The sequence below is a fragment of the Eretmochelys imbricata genome, chromosome 4 (assembly GCF_965152235.1).
Source record: "Eretmochelys imbricata isolate rEreImb1 chromosome 4, rEreImb1.hap1, whole genome shotgun sequence".
Lineage (NCBI taxonomy): Eukaryota > Metazoa > Chordata > Testudines > Cheloniidae > Eretmochelys > Eretmochelys imbricata.
The window spans coordinates 142681695-142700170 of record NC_135575.1 but is presented as its reverse complement, the minus strand read 5'-3'; the positions used below and the strand labels follow the sequence as shown (position 1 = coordinate 142700170).

Genomic DNA, 18476 nt, shown 5'->3' with positions numbered 1-18476 from the left:
AGGAAACAAGCCAAACCCTACAAGTCATGGTCTTTGCCTGGCCTCACCCTGTCGCGTGTGGGTGGAATATACTCACAGGGTTGTGTTGTTACCACAGCATTGAGAGACAGGTATCTAGTGATCTGAATGCAGGGCTGGGAGCCTGGAGCAGGGAATAGCCAGTTCATGTTCCACGTTCCCTTACTGTGCCTCAGTTCCCCATCTATACAATGTGGTCTATCTCACAGGGCTGTTGAGGGGATCTGTCTAGCTTAGATGATGATACAGCCCCTATCACCAATGCACCTTGCAGTTGTTAATGTATTTATTCTCACACACCCCTGCGAGGCAAGGCAGTGCTGTCATCCCTCTTGTACATATGGGAAAACCGAGGCACAGAGAGGCTAAATGACTCCCCCAAGGTAACATAAGTAGGCCATAGGGAAGCAGGGAATAGAACCCAGTTTCCCCAAGCCCCAAACTAGCACCCTAACCATTGGGCCATCTGTCCAGGGAGGGGAATGAAATAAAGCCTCTTTACTCTCTTTTGCCCAGAAGTGTTCTAGGCTCACACTGTACTGTACTTTGCACCTATAGACCGCTGCACGTTTCCACCCAGCAGAGCTCCTAGGCTTTGGAGGCGCAGCGGTGTTTAGGAGGACCACGGGGACCTCAGCTTTCACCATGGAGAGCTCTTGCTTATCCGGAAGTTTGAGTGTCCCTGAGATCTCTGTATAATATAGATACTGGCTTTGCTGTCTCAGGGGCCGCCCTCCCAGAAGCAGGTGAGAAAGAGGTGATCTTCAGGACTGTGTCTCCAAGGAGTTTCCAAACTTGTAAATCTGGGGTATTTCCTGTGTATTTTATACCTAATCTTGTTGGCTTCCATGGGACGCTATCCAGTTCACCCAAGCCTGGGACCCCCAGTCTTAACCTGATGCATTCAGTGTCTCTCTTCCTCCCCCGTTAACATTTTGTTCCTTTGATTCTTTTATAGGTTTTTGGGGGAAGCCCGAGTGCCCCTGCAGGACGTCCTGGGCTCTCCCACCCTGGCTGCCAGCTTTAACGTCCCCCTGCTGGACACCAAGAGGCAGAGCACTGGGGTAAGTCCCTCTCCTAGTCTGGGGTCTTGGGTGCAGTGACATTTCCCTGTGGGAGGACAGTTGGGCGTGGCTGGAGGGAAGTGATACGATACACACGCTCTCCCCACCCATCGGTAGTTCCAGTGCCCTGGAAAATCTGTGATGTTGCTGCCCAAGGCAGATCGTGGTGTCGGTCCCTGGTGAGGGTGGGAATTCAGATCCCGATGAAGCGTGTGGGCAGCAGAACCGGTGGAGGAGGCAGCCCTTGGGACAAAATGCCTGTCTCAGTAAAACTGACCAGAGGCTGGGATGGTTCCACCTGCTCCCCTGTTGCCCAGGCAGCCTTGAACTGAAGTCTGAACAGAACGAGGCTTCAAGCCTTGTGGTTACACTAAAGTGGGGGGTTTGGACTCCGGGAGGTGCTGATTGGAGGCACAGGAGAAACTGGAAAAAACCCCTGGGCTAGATGCAGCCGCCTGGCTGTGCATGGACACTCCCAGAACTCCACAGTCGAGGCAGAATCATGGGGCGCCTTCCCCTGACCCTTCCAGTTTTTCTATGGGCAGAGCTATGGAGGGGACATGCAAAACTGCCTCTGATTTCAGGCACTGGGCCCAAAGGCCTGGCAGGACCCCACGGTCAGGATTCTGGGTTTCCTCCCTGACGTGTGATGTGATCCCTGAAGCCCCAGAGCACAGGTGAACTGCAGACCCCGGATTAGCCGAACCTCCCTGCTTGCTGAACTCCAAAGGGGCAGCCCAGTAAATGGGAGGTTTGCAGAGGACTCTGGGGGACCTAGAACGGCAGAGAATCTGTCAAGCTGGCTTCAGTCCTGCAGAGTGTAGCAGCTGGGCAGGAATGGGAGGGTGGCTGTCCCAGGGTAAATCCAGAGGAGTGCCATTGGCATCAGTGGATTGAACTGGTGTCGCTGAGATAAGGATCTAGCTCCTGATTTACCAAACTCCTGACGAGCCAATCCCCTGCCCCCTTGTGCCGTCACTGATGCCCATGAGAAATGAATCGTAGAAGATTAGGGTTGGAAGAGTCCTCCAGAAGTCATCTAGTCCAACCCCCTGCTCATGAGCGTAAGACTCTTGTAACCCTTTTGCCAGGTGAACTCGGCAGCAACAAGGGCCGGGTTAGCTGTCTAGGCGTTCCTCTTGGCACAATAAAACAGGGCCAGCTCGAGCCCCCACCTGCTAATCTGGGAAAATGTAACACCACCCCCGGGCACCTCTAAGAGGCAACACTTCCCCTTTTTCAAGCACTGAGTCTGTGTATAACAAAGGAGAACTTTTATTAAAAGGGAATGGGAACCCAGCATTAGTCAGGGCAAACACCACAAACACATTCAAAACCATGCGATCATAAGCAAAACACCCACCCAGGAGCATGCTGGGCAGTGTCCTTTGCCTCAGTTCCTCACCTTACGGTGTGAAAGTCCCACAAACAAATGTTCCTTGGACACGCCCCTCCTCTCCCTCCACTGCGCCCTGCTCACATTTGCAGCCGTTCACTCTGCATCGTTGCCCATGGCTGCTGCCACACTGTCCTTCCCTGTGCTGCTTGCCATTGCTTTCTTTGCTACCACTTGCCTCTCTACGGCAACCTCTGCCACGCCACCTCTTGAGGTTCTGTGCCTGAACCAGCTCTTAAAGCTTCCACCAGGGGGTTTAGGGCCGAAGAAGCGGGTTTTTTACCCACGAAAGCTTATGCCCAAATAAATTTGTTAGTCTTTAAGGTGCTACTGAACTCCTCATTGTTTTTGTAGTCTGACGTTGTGTTCCACTCCCTTTGCACGGCCCACTCATGTAATGAGAACATCTTGGATCTTTCACGAAGTTTCCTCCTCAGGCGATCCTTCTGCTCCTTGGACAATGGTGAATCTCCGAAGTCAAACTTTGCAGGCTTTATGGCTGGAACCTCAGCTTCACACTGGGGTCTCACGATGGTTTCGGGTCTGCTGTCTTCTGCCCTGGTTTCACAATGACATCACGGCTTGTTTCATCAGCAATCACTATAATCACCTTTTCCTGGGTTTCAGTGGGGACGGTTATGACTCCACTGGGGACCAGCAGTCCTTCAGCCCGCTGCTCTACCATTGCTAATGTCCCTTTACTGCCTTTTAGGCAGGTACTCATAGCAAGCACGTCTCTCTCCAGCCTGGCATACGCTACAGAGTTAGGTCAGCATTATGTCGACCTAACTCTGTACGTGTCGGCACTAAAATGTCGCTCCCACCGAGGTAACTCACCCGCTACACCGAGCGAATAACTCCATCTGCACGAGAGGCGTAGTGCTTAGGTTGATGCAGAGAGGCTGCTGCAGTGTCTGTGTAGACACTTACATCACCTGTTAGCTGTCAGCCCCACACGGGGCTCACAGCTGGAGCCCCACTGCTGGGGGCTGGCAGCTCCGACTGAATACCTCGGCAGAGTAGGCGTGTTCATGAAAACGTGGCCTGGTCCCGAGAGTCTTTTCCGCACTAGATGTTAGGGGAGAGCTCATTCAGACCCTTCTTACGCACCGGTGGGAAACGATTGCACAAGGTGCAGGCTGGGACAAGCTGGGCTCAGATCTGGCCCGATCCAGTTGACTGGGACCCCGCTGGACATTCCTGGGTCTGTTTTAAGCCTTTCCACGTGTTTCTGTTCCTGTTTAGATGAGCCCTTTTCTAAACAAAGCGTTTCCGTTCCCCTCCCAGGGAAGCGTGTTCTGTACGTCGGTAAGGCTGGGCAGTCCGCAGCACAAGGCTGACTCTCTTTATAGACCTTTCCCCAATGCAGCTGCCAAGGGCTGTGACAGCTCTGGGACCCAGCCATGCAAGTGCCTTTCCCATAAGCTAGACTCTCCCAGGAGGCCGTGCTGGCTCACCCACCCGACAACCGGCAGAGCTTCATCCTCTTTTGTCACGCCTTTCACCTCCTCTTCCTCAGCTTTGGTCTAGCCACTGCACAGCTAATAAATCATACTATTGTTACCGACAGGGCTGGGAATGGAACTTGGATTCAGTTCCTTATGGGGTTGGATCAGGTCGGACCCCACCATGTGGGTCAGATTCAAATCCCGTTTTCTGGTTCAAATACAGATTAGAACAGATGTCAGTGCGAGGCTGCGGGGCCCTTCCATGCTTGGGGGAAACTCAGGACAACTTCTCTTAGGATTCCCACATTGTTGATCCTGAGCCCAACCCCCCGATCCACCCAGGAACCCAAACTCTTGTGCAGGTCTAGGCCGGATCTGAACACCACCTCTACAGACCATTGTGACCAGGAACCTTGTAGCACAAGGCCAGAAGGTCACTTTGTTTTATTTCAGCTTTGTTAAGTGACAGTCGCACTAGTTCGCCAGTCCTCCATTGACTCTCCAAGGGAAACAGGGACAGAGGAGGTGAATTTCAACCTAAGTTCCCTGGAAGCTGCGTGGCCATGCGACAGCCTATTTAGCGCCATGCAGGTGCTCAGGTAACTCACTTGGGAACCTGCCACGGCCAGGGGAGGGGTGCCCCTCCCCTAGCCCAGACCTAGCTTGGCCCCCAACCTGCCACGGCCGAGGCGCCCCTTCACCAGCCCCAACTCTGCTGCAGCCCGGACCTGCTGTGGCGGCCTGGCTCAGATCCAGGTGTGGCCCGGCCGAGACCCAGGCATGGCCAGGGCCGCGTGGCCCGGCCTGCACCGAGGTGGAGCCGGGATGACCCAGCCCTGGACCGGACCTGGTGGGGGAGGGGCGCCTATCCTGCAGCCCTGGAGCTGCTGCGGGGAGAGAGAGCTGGAGGGAGTCCTCTTTCCCCACCATAGCCCCAGAGCACCCCTCTGCACCCCAAACCCCTCATCTGCAGTTCCACCCTGGAGCCCCCACCCCAGCTGGAGCCCTCACCCCCTGCACCCCAGCTCTGAGCCCTATTCCCACACTCCGAACCCCTCGGCACCACCCCTGCCACAAGAATTTTGTTATATGCACCAATATGGCGGTGATGTGCAACACATCACCTCCATATTGGTGCACATAACAAAATTCATTCCGCACGTGGGTGGGAAAAATGAGAGAGAACGCTGATATCAACCCTTCTTTAGCCATTGTAAGGAAGCCAATTTTCCTCCTCTCCTCCAGGTCCTCTGTAGACACGAAAGCTATTGCCTTAGCATGAAACTAGGGAAGTAAATTGTGCACCTCTCCCCCTGGGATGTGTGGAAAATATCTGTCCTATGGCTCTTTGATGGCAAAAATTTGACTTCTTCCTACAGCAGTTCCCCTGTGGCTCTGCTTGTTCCGTGTTTGCTCGGCTACTGGCTCACTTCCATTCCCAACCGGCGCTTCCCTCGCCTCCTGTTTGGGGAACTCAGTTCACAGACAGCCCGTAAATAGCGAAGTGTTCCTATAAACAGCAGCTCTCAGTCTAGGAGCGTGCTCCTCTCCCCTCCCTGGCCCCAGAAGTCCTGGCAGCAGATACCCCAGGATGACAAATTGCATCTGGCCTCCCTAGTTTTGGAAGCATGTTTGTTTTGGTGCTCTAATTTTACCCCAGCTGGAGGGGACTCCTGGCAGTGGGGACACTCAAGTCAGTGCATCTCCCTTCCTAAATGCATTGTGCATCTGCCAGCCGATCAGCGAATGCTTTGAATGAGTTTCCTTCCTTCCTGGTAGCTGCTGCACAGTTCTTCAGACACGGAGCCCAGCAGCACCTTCGCCTGTGGAGCTGCCAACATGCCCAGTGGGAGACCTGCTAAAACAGGGCAGGCGAGTCTGCAGTGCTTAGGCGACAACAGGCGTGGCCAGGGTAGAGGGAGAACGATAAAGCCTATTTGTTCATCGCTGGATCTCAAAGCGTTTCACAGTCTTTAATGTATTGCGCCTCACAACAGCCCTGCGTTATTATCCCCATTTTACAGATGGAAAACTGAGGCTCAGGTCACACAGGAAGAGCAGGGGTCTTCCATGAGCTAAGCCCCTCACTACAAGAAGCATGTGGACAAATTGGAGAGAGTCCAGCGGAGGGCAACAAAAATGACTAGGGGGCTGGAGCACATGACTTACGAGGAGAGGCTGAGGGAACTGGGGTTATTTAGTCTGCGGAAGGGAAGAATGAGGGGGGATTTGATAGCAGCCTTCAACTACCTGAATGGGGGTTCCAAAGAGGATGGATCTAGACTGTTCTCAGTGGTGGCAGATGACTGAACAAGGAGCAATGGTCTCAAGTTGCAGTGGGGGAGGTCTAGGTTGGATATTAGGAAACACTATTTCACTAGGAGGGTGGTGAAGCCCTGGAATGTGTTACCTAGGGAGGTGGTGGAATCTCCTTCCTTAGAAGTTTTCAAGGTCAGGCTTGACAAAGCCCTGGCTGGGATGATTTAGTTGGTGTTGGTCCTGCTTTGAGCAGGGGGTTGGGCTAGATGACCTCCTGAGGTCCCTTCCAACCCTGATATTCTATGATTCTATGATTTAATGCCTTAATCACTGGACCATCCTTCCCCTGAACAGGGAGGTCTTTAATAAAAATATCTGAGGGGAGAGAAGACAGGGTTCTTGTAGTGTGATTAGTCTTTGATTATGTAGGGCTTTAAGTGGAGTGGTGCCAGTGAGCTAGCAGTCCTGTTTCCTGAAAGGCATGTCTTAGCCGCAGCGCACCGTGGGCCCCATGTCTTTTGGAAATGTAACATCCACGGGCAAGGTTTGGAAGACCAGAAGGGGCCACTGTGACCATCTCGTCTGACCTCCTGCGTGACACAGGCCAGAGAACCTCAGCCAGTGATTCCTGGACGATGCCCATCATTTGTGGTTGACCTAAAGCGTGTGTTTGAGACAGAGACAGCGACAGCCAGTCTTGCTGTGAAGACCCCAGTGATGGAGAAGCTAGAGACACAGAAGTGCTAATAGGGCATTGAGAGGAAGGATGGTCTGGGGTTAAGCCATGGGTGGGGGACTCAGGAAATGTGGATTCAGTGCTGGCTTCTGTCCCAAACTCCTCATGACAGTCTCTCTGTGGCTGAGTGTCCTATTTCCCACTCTCTGTCCAGTTCATTCAGGTGGCAGTCACCCATTCTGGCTTTGTGCAGTGGTCAGGCCAGTCCAGGAGGTGTTCTGCTCTTTGTGGGATTGAGAGCAGGAAGCTGGATCGCAGTGGCTCTGAGGCGCGCAGCTGTGGTGCTGTTTCTGTTTTCCTCTGTGGTGGTGTGTGACTCTGGATGAGTCAGTGGCATGTGGGATGTTGAGCTGATGACGGTGGGCTGAGACTGAAGGAAACCTTCATGGAAAGACAGTGATGCTTAAAATAATTGTGGGGGGAAGGAGACTAGAAGCTAATGCTGGCTGTCTCTCTGATCCCGGTTTAGTTTTATGGCCAGTGGCATGAGCTTGCCAGCAGCAATACAATCTCTCCCGATGAGGTGTATCTTTTCCAAATGGCTACCAGGGCTCATTGCAACCGGGAACCCGGATGACTCTTCTGTAGCATGTGGGTTATCGTGAATGTTTATGGTTTCCTCCTTATGGAATTTGTCCGTTAGTCTACTGGGGTCCATCTACACCTCTAAGTTCTCAAAGGGGCAGCTGTGGGCTAGCAAGTTGAGAAGAGGAATTGTAGAAAATTGAAAAGGGAAGCCAAGAGACACAAGGAGAAATCCGTGGAGCCAGCAGAGTTAAGGACAATAAGAAGGTGTTTAAAAAACAAAACAAAACGAAAAGAATCCTGACAATGGTATTGGTCCATTCCTGGTGGAAATGAGTTATCAATAATAATGCAGAGAAGGCAGAAATATTCAATAAATATTTCTTTTCTGTGTTTGGGGAAAAACAGATTATATGGTCTAATCATATGGGGATGATAACACTCCTTATATTCTACTGGTATCTCTGGAGTTTGTTAAACAGAAACTACTAAAGTCAGGCATCTTTAAATGAGCAGGTCCAGATAACTTGGATCCAAGAGTGTTAAAAGAGCTGGCTGAAGAGCTCGCTGGACCATTAATGTTGATTTTCAATAAATGTTGGCGCTCTGGTGAAATTCCAGAAGACTGGAGGAAAGCTAATTTTGTGCCAATTTTTTAAAAGGGAAAATGGAATGACTGGGTAATTATAGGCCTGTCAGCCTGACATCAATTCCGGGCAAGATAATGGACTCGATTAATAAAGAACTAAAGGAGGGTAATATAATTAATGCCAATCAACATGGGTATATGGAAAATAGATCCTGTCAAACTAACTTGATACCTTTTTGGACGAGATTCCAAGTTTCGGTTGATAAGAGTAATAGTGTTGATGTAATAGACTCAGACTTTGGTAAGGCATTTGACTTGGTACTGCATGACATTTTGATTAAAGTACTAGAATGAGATCAAATGAACATGGCACACATTAAATGGATTAAGAACTGGCTAATTGATAGGTCCAAAATGTAACGGCAAACGAGCGGGCATGTTTCCAGTGAGGTCGTCATCACGTGGGTCTGTTTCTACTGGGGTCGGTTGTTGGCCTGATGCTATAAAATCTCTATGTTAAATGGTAATATGATTAAATGTTTCTAATATTTTTATCAATGACCTGGAAGGAAATATAACGTCATCCCTGATCAAGTTTGCAAATGAAACAGAAAATGGGGGAGTGGGAAATAATGAAGAGGGTTGGTGTCAAGGTTCCTTCCCCACTCTGAACTCTAGGGTACAGATGTGGGGACCTGCATGAAAACCCCCTAAGCTTATTTTTACCAGCTTAGATTAAAACTTCCCCAAGGTACAAACTATTTTACCTTTTGCCCTTGGACTTTATTGCTACCACCACCAAGCGTCTAACAGATATATAACTGGGAAAGAGCCTGCTTGGAAACGTCTTTCCCTCCAAAATCCTCCCCAAACCTTACACCCCCTTTCCTGGGGAAGGCTTGATAAAAATCCTCACCAATTTGCATAGGTGAACACACACCCAAATCCTTGGATCTTAAGAACAATGAAAAAGCAATCGGGTTCTTAAAAGAAAAGGAGGACTTGTGGCACCTTAGAGACTAACAAATTTCTTTGAGCATAAGCTTTCATGAGCTACAGCTCACTTCATCGGATGCATTCAGTGGAAAATACAGTGGGGAGATTTATATACACTTATGCTCAAAGAAATTTGTTAGTCTCTAAGGTGCCACAAGTACTCATTTTCTTTTTGCGTATACAGACTAACACGGCTGCTACTCTGAACCCTTTTTCTTAAAAGAAGAATTTTAATTGAAGAAAAAAAGTAAAAGAATCACCTCTGTAAAATCAGGATGGTAAATACCTTACAGGGTAATCAGATTCAAAACATAGTGAATCCCTCTTGGCAAAACCTTAAGTTACAAAAAGACACAAAAACAGGAATCTCCATTCCATTCAGCACAGCTATTTTATCAGCCATTTAAACAAAACAGAATCTAACGCATATCTAGCTAGATCACTTACTAAGTTCTAAGACTCCATTCCTGTTCTGTTCCCGGCAAAAGCATCACACAGACAGAGAGAACCCCTCCCCAGCTTTGAAAGTATCTTGTCTTCTCATTGGTCATTTTGGTCAGGTGCCAGCGAGGTTATCCTAGCTTCTTAACCCTTTACAGGTGAAAGGGTTTTTCCTCTGGCCAGGAGGGATTTAAAGGTGTTTACCCTTCCCTTTATATTTAATAATGAAGAGGACTGGTCACCAGTTCAATGGGATCTGGATCACTTGGGAAACTGGGTGCAAACAAACAGTATGGATTTTAATGTAAATGTCTACATTTAGGAACAAAGAATGTAGGCCTCACTTACAGGATGGGGGGGCTTTACGCTGGGAAGCAGGAACTCTGAAAAATATTTGGGTTGTGGTGGATAATCAGCTGAACATGAGCTCTCAGCGTGATCTCTTTTGTGCTTGTGCAGTGCCTAGTACAAGGGGGCAAATAATGAAAAATCACTAGAGCTGTGGCTAGACAACAACCCTGAAAATCAGGCCGAAGGTGTCTCAGGTTGGGCAACTAAAAATGAAGGCACCCAAAGTGAGAGGCAGCACGGCAAACCCAAGGAATCAATAATCATGACGTTACCTTAAATATCATGAGATTTTTCAACACTGGGTTTGCTGCCGTTGTTCTCCAGCTATTCCACACCAGGGCCCCCTTTCACCTCGAAATTCTCCTCCCATCTAGCCTATACCCCCTATCGCTTCCCCGGGGCAGGGGATAGTGAGGAGAGCCGGCTGGTTAATGGATTTTCTCTCCCATGACATTTTTTGAGATATTGAAAACATTTCCCGCCCGAATTGGGATGAAAAGTTGAAATCCCAAAAACCTTTGCAAACTAAAAAAAAAAAAAAAATTAAATGAGAATAACAATAATAAACAAACCAGTTTGAGTCTATCAGTTTTGTTTCAATATTGGCCATGTACATTTTTTTTTGCTATAACTAGCTTAAATTTCAGAGCAAAAAGACTTTTTGAACAAAACCCTGCAATTTTTCATTTTCAAAATCTTGAGACATTTTGACAAATTCACAATATTTTCCACAATGTTTTTGGGTAGGAAGAAACTCATAGAAACGGCCCGTTCCCACAAGATGTTTTAGATTTGATGGATCTGCGTTTTCTGATGAAAAGAGCTTTTGTCACCGATTTCCTGACCAGCTCTAGTTGTGAGTCCCTGACACCTCTTTGTGACCCCTAAGAGGGGCAAGGGTCCTGAATCCCAGCTTGAGAACCAACCCATGTTCTGCCACCTCTGGGGCTACAGAATAGGGAGTAGGAGACGCCCCAGGGGCTGAGGCACAATCTGGTTCTGAGAGTTAGCTTCGGTGTTACTGGTTTTAAAGATTGGCAAAAGGGCAGCTTGCTGGGAGGGGAGCGGGGGCCTTGAGAAGTTCTACGGTCAACCTGTCATTCACCTGAACTGATCTCAGTGGTAGATAAAATACTTCACAGTGGGAGGAGGAGGCTAGACTGGCAGGGTTGGCAGACAATTCAGGAGATGGATTAAACATCCGTGCATGGAATGGGTGTGGTGTGTGTGCATCTGCTTGTGATTCCTGTCCCCTTTCCACACCGCCACTGTGTAACTGCTCTGGAAAGAATCTTCACTGGATCTGCGATTTGGGCCCAGTCAGCGTTGCTTGGGCATGCAAAAACGCTCACTCCTCCAGTCTTTACCCACCTACCAGGCAATGCCTCTTTAACTGGAATTTCACGGAACCACGCTGTCTCGCGACGGGCCCTGCTTGCACTTCATTCTTCTGTTAAATGAAAGCTTAGACTGCCAGTCTCTCAGAGGTAGAGACTCCATCTGTGTCTGAACTGCCCAGCACCAGGCACATCTGTAGCATGGTACCATTGATCAGTAACCGCTCAGATGAGCTTCTGCAAGCTTCCCCAAAAGAGTGAATTCACATCATCCCTCGGTCACTTTGGTTAGCCTGTTAGATCCTCTCCTCTGGAAGCAGTCTGCAATTAAAGTCCAAACAAATGGACACGCACTTCCTGACTGAGGATCAAGTTCCAAACCGGTAGGTCAAATTCTGTAGTGGTGTGTAAGTCAGTGTTGCCAACGCACTGTGAATCTGTTGTGAGTCTCATGGTGTCCGGTGCTTTCTTAGCGCTCCTGCTCCTAGATCCTGTGATTAGGTGAAAATCTCCGCTTTTATTCTTTTAAAAAGTAGTGAGCGGATTGCCAAGAAAAGACTGGAAGCAGGCCCTGCTAAAGGTTCAAAGACCAACAGGCAAATACAAAGATTATTTTTTATGAACATCTCATGGTTTTTAAACCAATCTCGTGCTTTTTGGGACCTGACATGAACATTTGGGGTTGGTACGTCTGAATGCTGCTGTATAATAACTTTCACGGCTGGTATAAGTGGGTGAGAAAGTGGGAAGAGGTGATAGAGCAGTTCAGTTGTGCCAACTGGGCATTTTGTGGGTGCACAGAGCAATTGTCACTTGCATGCTGAGATGGCAGGAGCAGCAGCAGCGGGAAAGCCAGTGTGTGGAAGAGAAGGTAGTTTGTAAATTCCTAGAGTTTAAGGCCAGAAGGGACCATTCGATCATGTGGTCTGATGTCCTGTCTGGCACAGGCCAGAGAACGTCAGCCAGTGACCTCTGCATTGAGCCCAGTCACTTGTGTTGGCCTAAAGCATAAAATTAATCCCTTCCCTTACTTTCTACAATCCTGTTTTTCCTTCTACTCTTTCCCCCTAGCACGGCACTTCCAGCGACACAGCTCTCTCCAGTCTTGGAGCTAGTTAAATGTTTTCAAACGTTAAAATTTCAACCACATTTCAAATGTTGAAAAAATTGAGGAAAACACTGGTGGAATTTTTTGTGAAATTTGTCCCCTATAGCTGGCCAAAATTTTTCAAAATTAAAAAAAAAAAAAATCAATCACATTTGTCTCTTCTTTTTGACCAGCTCTGCCACGGTGGGCCATTGAAGCAGAAAGAAGAGTGCCATCTATGAGTGACTGATACCTTTGCCCTGGGGCTCCCTGTTCTTTTCCATGGAAGTCTCGAGCCTTGCTCACCTTGTTATATCTGATAAGATCCCAGTTGAGGAAAATGTGTCAACAGCTGAGGATTTACAGTAGAAAGTTCCCGTTTCCCTGGTGCAGTTTGTTAGTGCATTTGCAGATGGACAGTAGAGAGGCTGTGAATCTCTTTTTGGCTGTTGAGGTTTCATCTTGGGACTGAATTGTTACTGACATAAAATCCTCCATCTAGCATACACCAGATTTTAGGGTGTTGCAATCTGCTATTCATACGGATGGGGCAACCACCTCCCCCTCCACCAAGATAGATTCCATTTCCAGAAAGAGGCAGGGCTGCAGCTGACTGGGTATCTATTTGATCTGCCTTGAAGGCATGGACAGCACATTGCGATTTGCATGTAAAACAGGGATTCAGTCTTGTTTTAATCCTGAAAAACAGAACGAATCCTCCCCAGACTTGCCCCACTGGCTCTCCAAGTGAAGATTCAATGTTCTGTCAGGTTGCAAGTCAATCTGGGCATTGCTTTGAGTTACTGAGGAATGTGCTTAGATTGTTAGCTCTTTGGGGCAGGAACCGGCTTTTTGTTCTGTGATTGTACAGCGCCTTGCATAGTGAGGTCCTGGGCCATGAATGGAGCTTCTAGATGCTGTGGTAATAATACACATAGATTTCTGTAAAGGGATTCACTTGCTCCCACATGACATTTTGATTAAAAAAACTAGAACGACGTAAAATTAAAACGGCACACATTAAATGTATTAAAAGCTGGCTAGCTATAAACCAGGGACTTATGAGTTGGAAGCAACAGAGGAGAAGAAAGATGTGGGTGTATTGGTTGACTACAGGATGACTATGAGCTGCCAATGTGATGCAGCTGTGAGAAAGACTAATGTGATCCTAGGATGCATCAGACAAGGTATTTCCAGTAGAGAGAGAGAGAGAGAAGTGTTAGTACCATTATACAAGGCAGTGGTGAGACCTCATCTGGAACACTGTGTGCAGTTCTGGTCTGCCACATGTAAGAAGGATGAATTCAAACTGGAACAGGTGCAAAGAAGGGCTACTAGGGTGATCTGAAGAATGGAAAACCTACTGTATGTGAAGAGACTCAGAGAGCTTGGCTTATTGAGCCTAACCAAACAAAGACTGAGGGGAGATATGATTTCTCTGTATAAATACATCAGAGGGATAAATACCAGGGAGGGAGAGGAGTTATTTAAGTTAAGTGTCAATGTGGACATACGAACCAATGGCTATAAACTGGCCATCAACAGTTTAGGCTTGAAATTAGGCGAAAGTTTCTAACCACCAGAAGAGTGAAGTTCTGGAACAGGCTCCCAAGGGGAGCAGTGGGGGCAAAAAACCTAAATGGTTTCAAGACTGAGCTACAGAAGGGATGGGCTGAGGAGGTTGACTACAAGCCGATATGCGACGGCCAGTAGCAAATATCCCCAAGGGCTGGTGATGGGATACTTGATGGGGAGGGCTCTGAGTTACTGCAGAGGATTCTTTCCCAGGTGTCTGGCTGCTGGATCTTGCCAAAATGCTCAGGGTCAAGAAGGAATTTTCCCCCAGGTCAGATTGTCACAGATTTTTTGTCTTCCTCTGGAACATGGGGCATGGGTCACTTACAGGTTTAAACTAGTGTAAATGGTGGACTCTTAACCTGAAGTCTGTAAATCATGATCTGGGACTTCAGTAACTCAGCCCAGGGGTGCTGAGCCTTCCCAAAAGTGGGCGGGGGGAGGGGCCGCTGCCTCCTCTGTGGCCCCGCCCCTCCTCTTCCCCCTGTGGCCCCGCCCCCTGGCCAGGCCGGCAGCTGGAGCCTGGCGGGGGAGCCAAGGCAGCTCTGGATAGCTGCGGATCCTCTTCCTGCCTGGGGTGGGAGAGCCTGAGAGCAGCCCCCAGCCTGTGTCCTGCCCCCCGGGGCCCCAGCCAAGTGCAGGTGGAGGGTCCGCAGCTCTCCACAGCTGCCCGCACGGCTCTTACTATGGCTGGGCTGCAGCGCCGAGGCCCTGCCCCCTGTCCGGAGTAAGAGCTGTGTGGGCAGCTGTGAAGTGCTGCAGACCCTCCGCCTGCCCTGGATGGGGGTCCCTGTGGGGTGGGGACACGGGCCAGGGGCTGCTCCCAGGGCCCCCCACCCCAGGCAGGTGAAGGATCCGTGGCTTTCCAGAGCTGGCCGAATTCCAGCTGCCGGCCTGGCCAGGGGGCGGGGTCTTGGGGGAAAGAGGAGGGGCAGGGCCCGTGGCGAAAAGTGGGAGGGCCATGGCCCCCTGAACCCCCCTGCCCCCCATTCCGGTGTCCCTGACTCAGCCAGAGGTTAGGGGTCTATTACAGGAGTGGGTGGGTGAGGTTCTGTGGCCTGCAATGTGCAGGAGGTCAGACTAGATGATCACAATGGTCCCTTCTGGCCTTAAAGTCTGAGTCTAACTGATCAGTCTCAAAATGTAACTGTAAATGGGGAATCCTCATGAAGGGGGTGTGTTTCTAGTGGGGACCAGCAGGGATCGGTTCTGAGCCCTATGTTATTTGACAATTTTATCAATGAGTGGGAAATAATGAAGAAGACAGGTCACTGATACACCGTGATCTGGATTGCTTGATAAGTTGGATACAAGCAAACAATACATGTTTGAATATAGCTGAATATAAATATCGACATCTGGGAACAAAGGATGTAGGCCTCACTTACAGGACGGGGGACTCTATCTTGGGAAGCAGGGACTCTGAAAAAGATTTGGGGGTCCTGGTGGATAATCAGCTGAACGTGAGCTCCCAGTGTGACGCTGTGGCCAGAAGGGCTAATGTGATCTTTAGATGCATAAATGGGACTCTCCAGGAGGAGGAGAGAGGTTATTTTACCTCTGTATTTATCAGTGGTGTGACCACTTCTGGAGTACTGTGTCCAGTCCTGGTGCCCACGGTTCAAGAACGTTGTTGATAAATTGGAGAAATTTCAGAGAAGAGCCAGGAGAATGATTAGAGGGTTAGAAAACCTGCCTTATAGCAAGAGACTCAAGGAGCTCAATCTAGCTTAACAAAGAGAAGGCTAAGGGGTGACTTGATTACAGACTATAAGTACCTGCCTGGGGAACAGACATTTAATCATGGGCTCTTCAGAAAGGTATAAGATGATCCAATGGCTGGAAGTTGAAGCTAGACAAATTCAGCCAGGAAATGAGGTGTCACTTTTTAACAGTGAGAGTAATCAACTAGTGGAACGGTTTCCCCAGGGTCATGATGGATTCTCCAGTGCAGACAATTTTTAAATCAAGAGTGGATGTGTTTCTGCACTAGGAGTTATTTTGGGACAGTCGTAGGGTCTGTGTGATGCAGGAGGTCCCTTCTGACCTTGGAATCTATGAAAAAAATCTGTGAATAATTAATAACAGTGGTTCCTTTTTGACAGCTAACCTTGTCCACGACGTGTGTTCAGATCCAGGGATAGTGCCTTTGCCTTTCTCATTGAAGGAGGCCTGAGCACTTTAAGAAGCCTTCTCGAAAATTCTTGACGGTTGGCATCCTTATCCCTGTTTTACAGATGTGGAGACGACGGTACAGAGATGCGGAGCCGCCCAACATACCATAGCAGTCACTGGCAGCACCGGGAATAGAACCCATGTCTCTGGTCCCTCGACACTATGCACCACTAGCTCCCAGTCCTGCCCCTTGCCCGGCTGTGTCCCTCCACCCCTGCTTCCTTTTCCATTTCCGAGGAAGTTTCTCAATTCTTTGGCTTTAGAGACACTAAACAGTCTAGAGCTGCCCTCTACTGGCCGATCATTTAATCACAAGCGCATCTTTAAATTGTCTAAAAAGCAGCCATCATCAGTGCTCTGTTATTTCTTGAACGGCTGGGGGAAGCTGGATGGGGTGGGGATGTATCCATTTAGCTAGGACGGAACTGGGAATTTTCTGTGCCATAAAAATGATTATTTTGCGGGAGCCCAGAAGGCAGAAACCCTTTCAAGTGCAGAGCTGTTCCTTTCCCCGCCGCACCATAATGAGTTCAGAAAAGAAGGCCAGTAGGAGCATTTTAAACCTTTCACTTTTGAGTCCTCTCTTTGGATAATGTACTGGCTTGGGATGCCAGAGACGTGGCTTCTGTTCATGGCCTAGTGGGTGATGGTGGGCAAGTCACATCTCCTCTCGCCTCAGTTTCCCCTCTGTAAAATGGGGATGATTAAACTGACCCCCGTGTAAAGTGCTTCGAGAGCTACTGATGAAGAGTGCTAGATAAAGGTATTATTTGCAGGCTCAGCATCCTGGTATGTTTATTTGCGCAGCAAGTGCATCCTGTTGGGATGTACCTGGGTCACTGGGCAGCCTAGCAGGTATGCTCTTGAGATAATGGACAGCAGGGTAGGTGCATTGCATGCACAATACCTGGTACGACAGTGACGTATTTAACTCTGCAATTTCTTTCAGGCTGGAATGATCCCTGGCAAACGTGGGGAGGGGACAATGCACTTGAAACCACTGAGACTTGTTCTGTAATGACCTACTCAGTCATGTTGCATATGAACCTTTTATAATGATCCTTCTCTGTTCTCCAGGCCTTCCTCAACCTGCAGGTTTCCTACATTCCTCCACCTGGGGCCGCTCCTCTGTTCCCACCGCCTACCCCTCCAGAGCCAACACCATCCACAGCTGAGCTCGACACAATCACCGGTAAAGAGACACTCTTGCATGTGTATTTGTCGCATTTCTAGGCTGCATTCTGCTACGTGTGTTGTTTGTGCTATCTGGCCTGCACAGTGAACCCATTATCCTGGACTTTAACAATAGCATTACACTACAGTCTGCTGCAGGCATAAGAACTGCCAAACTGGGTCAGACCAAAGGTCCATCTAGTCCAGTATCCTGTCTACTGACAGTGGCCAAGGCCAGGTGGCCCAGAGGGAATGAACAGAACAGGGAATCATCAAGTGATCCACCCCCGTCACCCATTCCCAGCTTCTGGCAGACAGAGACTAGGGGACATCATCGCTGCCCATCCTGGATAATAGCCATTGATGGACCTATTCTTCATGAACTTATCTAGTTCTTTTTTGAACTCTGTTATAGTCTTGGCCTTCACAACATCTTCTGGCAAAGAGTTCCACAGGTTGACTGTGCATTGTGTGAAAAAATACTGCCTTTTGTTTGTTTTAAACCTGCTGCCTATTCATTTCATTCGGTGGCCCCTAGTTCTTGTGTTATGAGAAGGAGTAAATAACACTTCCTTATTTACTTTCTCCACACCACTCATGATTTTATAGACCTTGATCATATCCACCTTAGTCATCTCTTTTCCAAACTGAAAAGTCCCAGTCTTCTTAATCTCTCCTCATATGGCAGCCTTCCATACCCCTAATAATTTTTGTTGCACTTTTCTGAACCTTTTCCAATTCCAATATATCTATTTTAAGATGGGGCGACCACGTCTGCACACAGTATTCAAGATGTGGGCGTACCATGGATTTATACAGAGGCAACATGATATTTTCTGTCTTATTATCTATCCCTTTCTTGATGATTCCCAACATTGTTAGCTTTTTTGACAGCCGCTGTACATTGAATGAATGTTTTCAGTGAACTATCCACAATGATCCAAGATCTCTTTCTTGAGTTGTAACAGCTAATTCAGACCCCCATCGTTGTATATGTATAGTTGGGATTATGTTTTCCAATGTGCATTACTTTTCACAGTGATAGGGAGCTGAGCAATGGCGGTGAAAATGATGTGGTGAATGATCCTTTGGATTTCCAGAAGTTTTTAGCAGAGAGACGGGCCTGGATCTGAACCTCTTTAGACTCTGCAAAAGTTGTATAGAATCATAGACATGTCAGGCTAGAAGGGACCTGAAGAAGTCAGTAAATCTAGATCATCTCTGACAGGGGTTTGTGCAACCTGTTCTTAAAAACTTCCACAACCTCCATCGGATGCCTGTTCCAGAGCTTCATCTACCCTTAGAG

The 18476-nt window shown here is 48.6% G+C and overlaps 1 protein-coding gene across 1 annotated transcript in view; it reads left to right on the top strand.

The window, feature by feature from the left end:
* DYSF (dysferlin) overlaps positions 1-18476 on the top strand; it is a 300841-nt gene that overhangs the window by 44271 nt on the left and 238094 nt on the right. The window contains exons 4-5 of the mRNA XM_077816190.1: positions 977-1082; positions 17075-17189. Coding sequence (XP_077672316.1) covers positions 977-1082; positions 17075-17189 — 221 coding nt within the window. The remainder of the gene's footprint in view (positions 1-976; positions 1083-17074; positions 17190-18476) is intronic.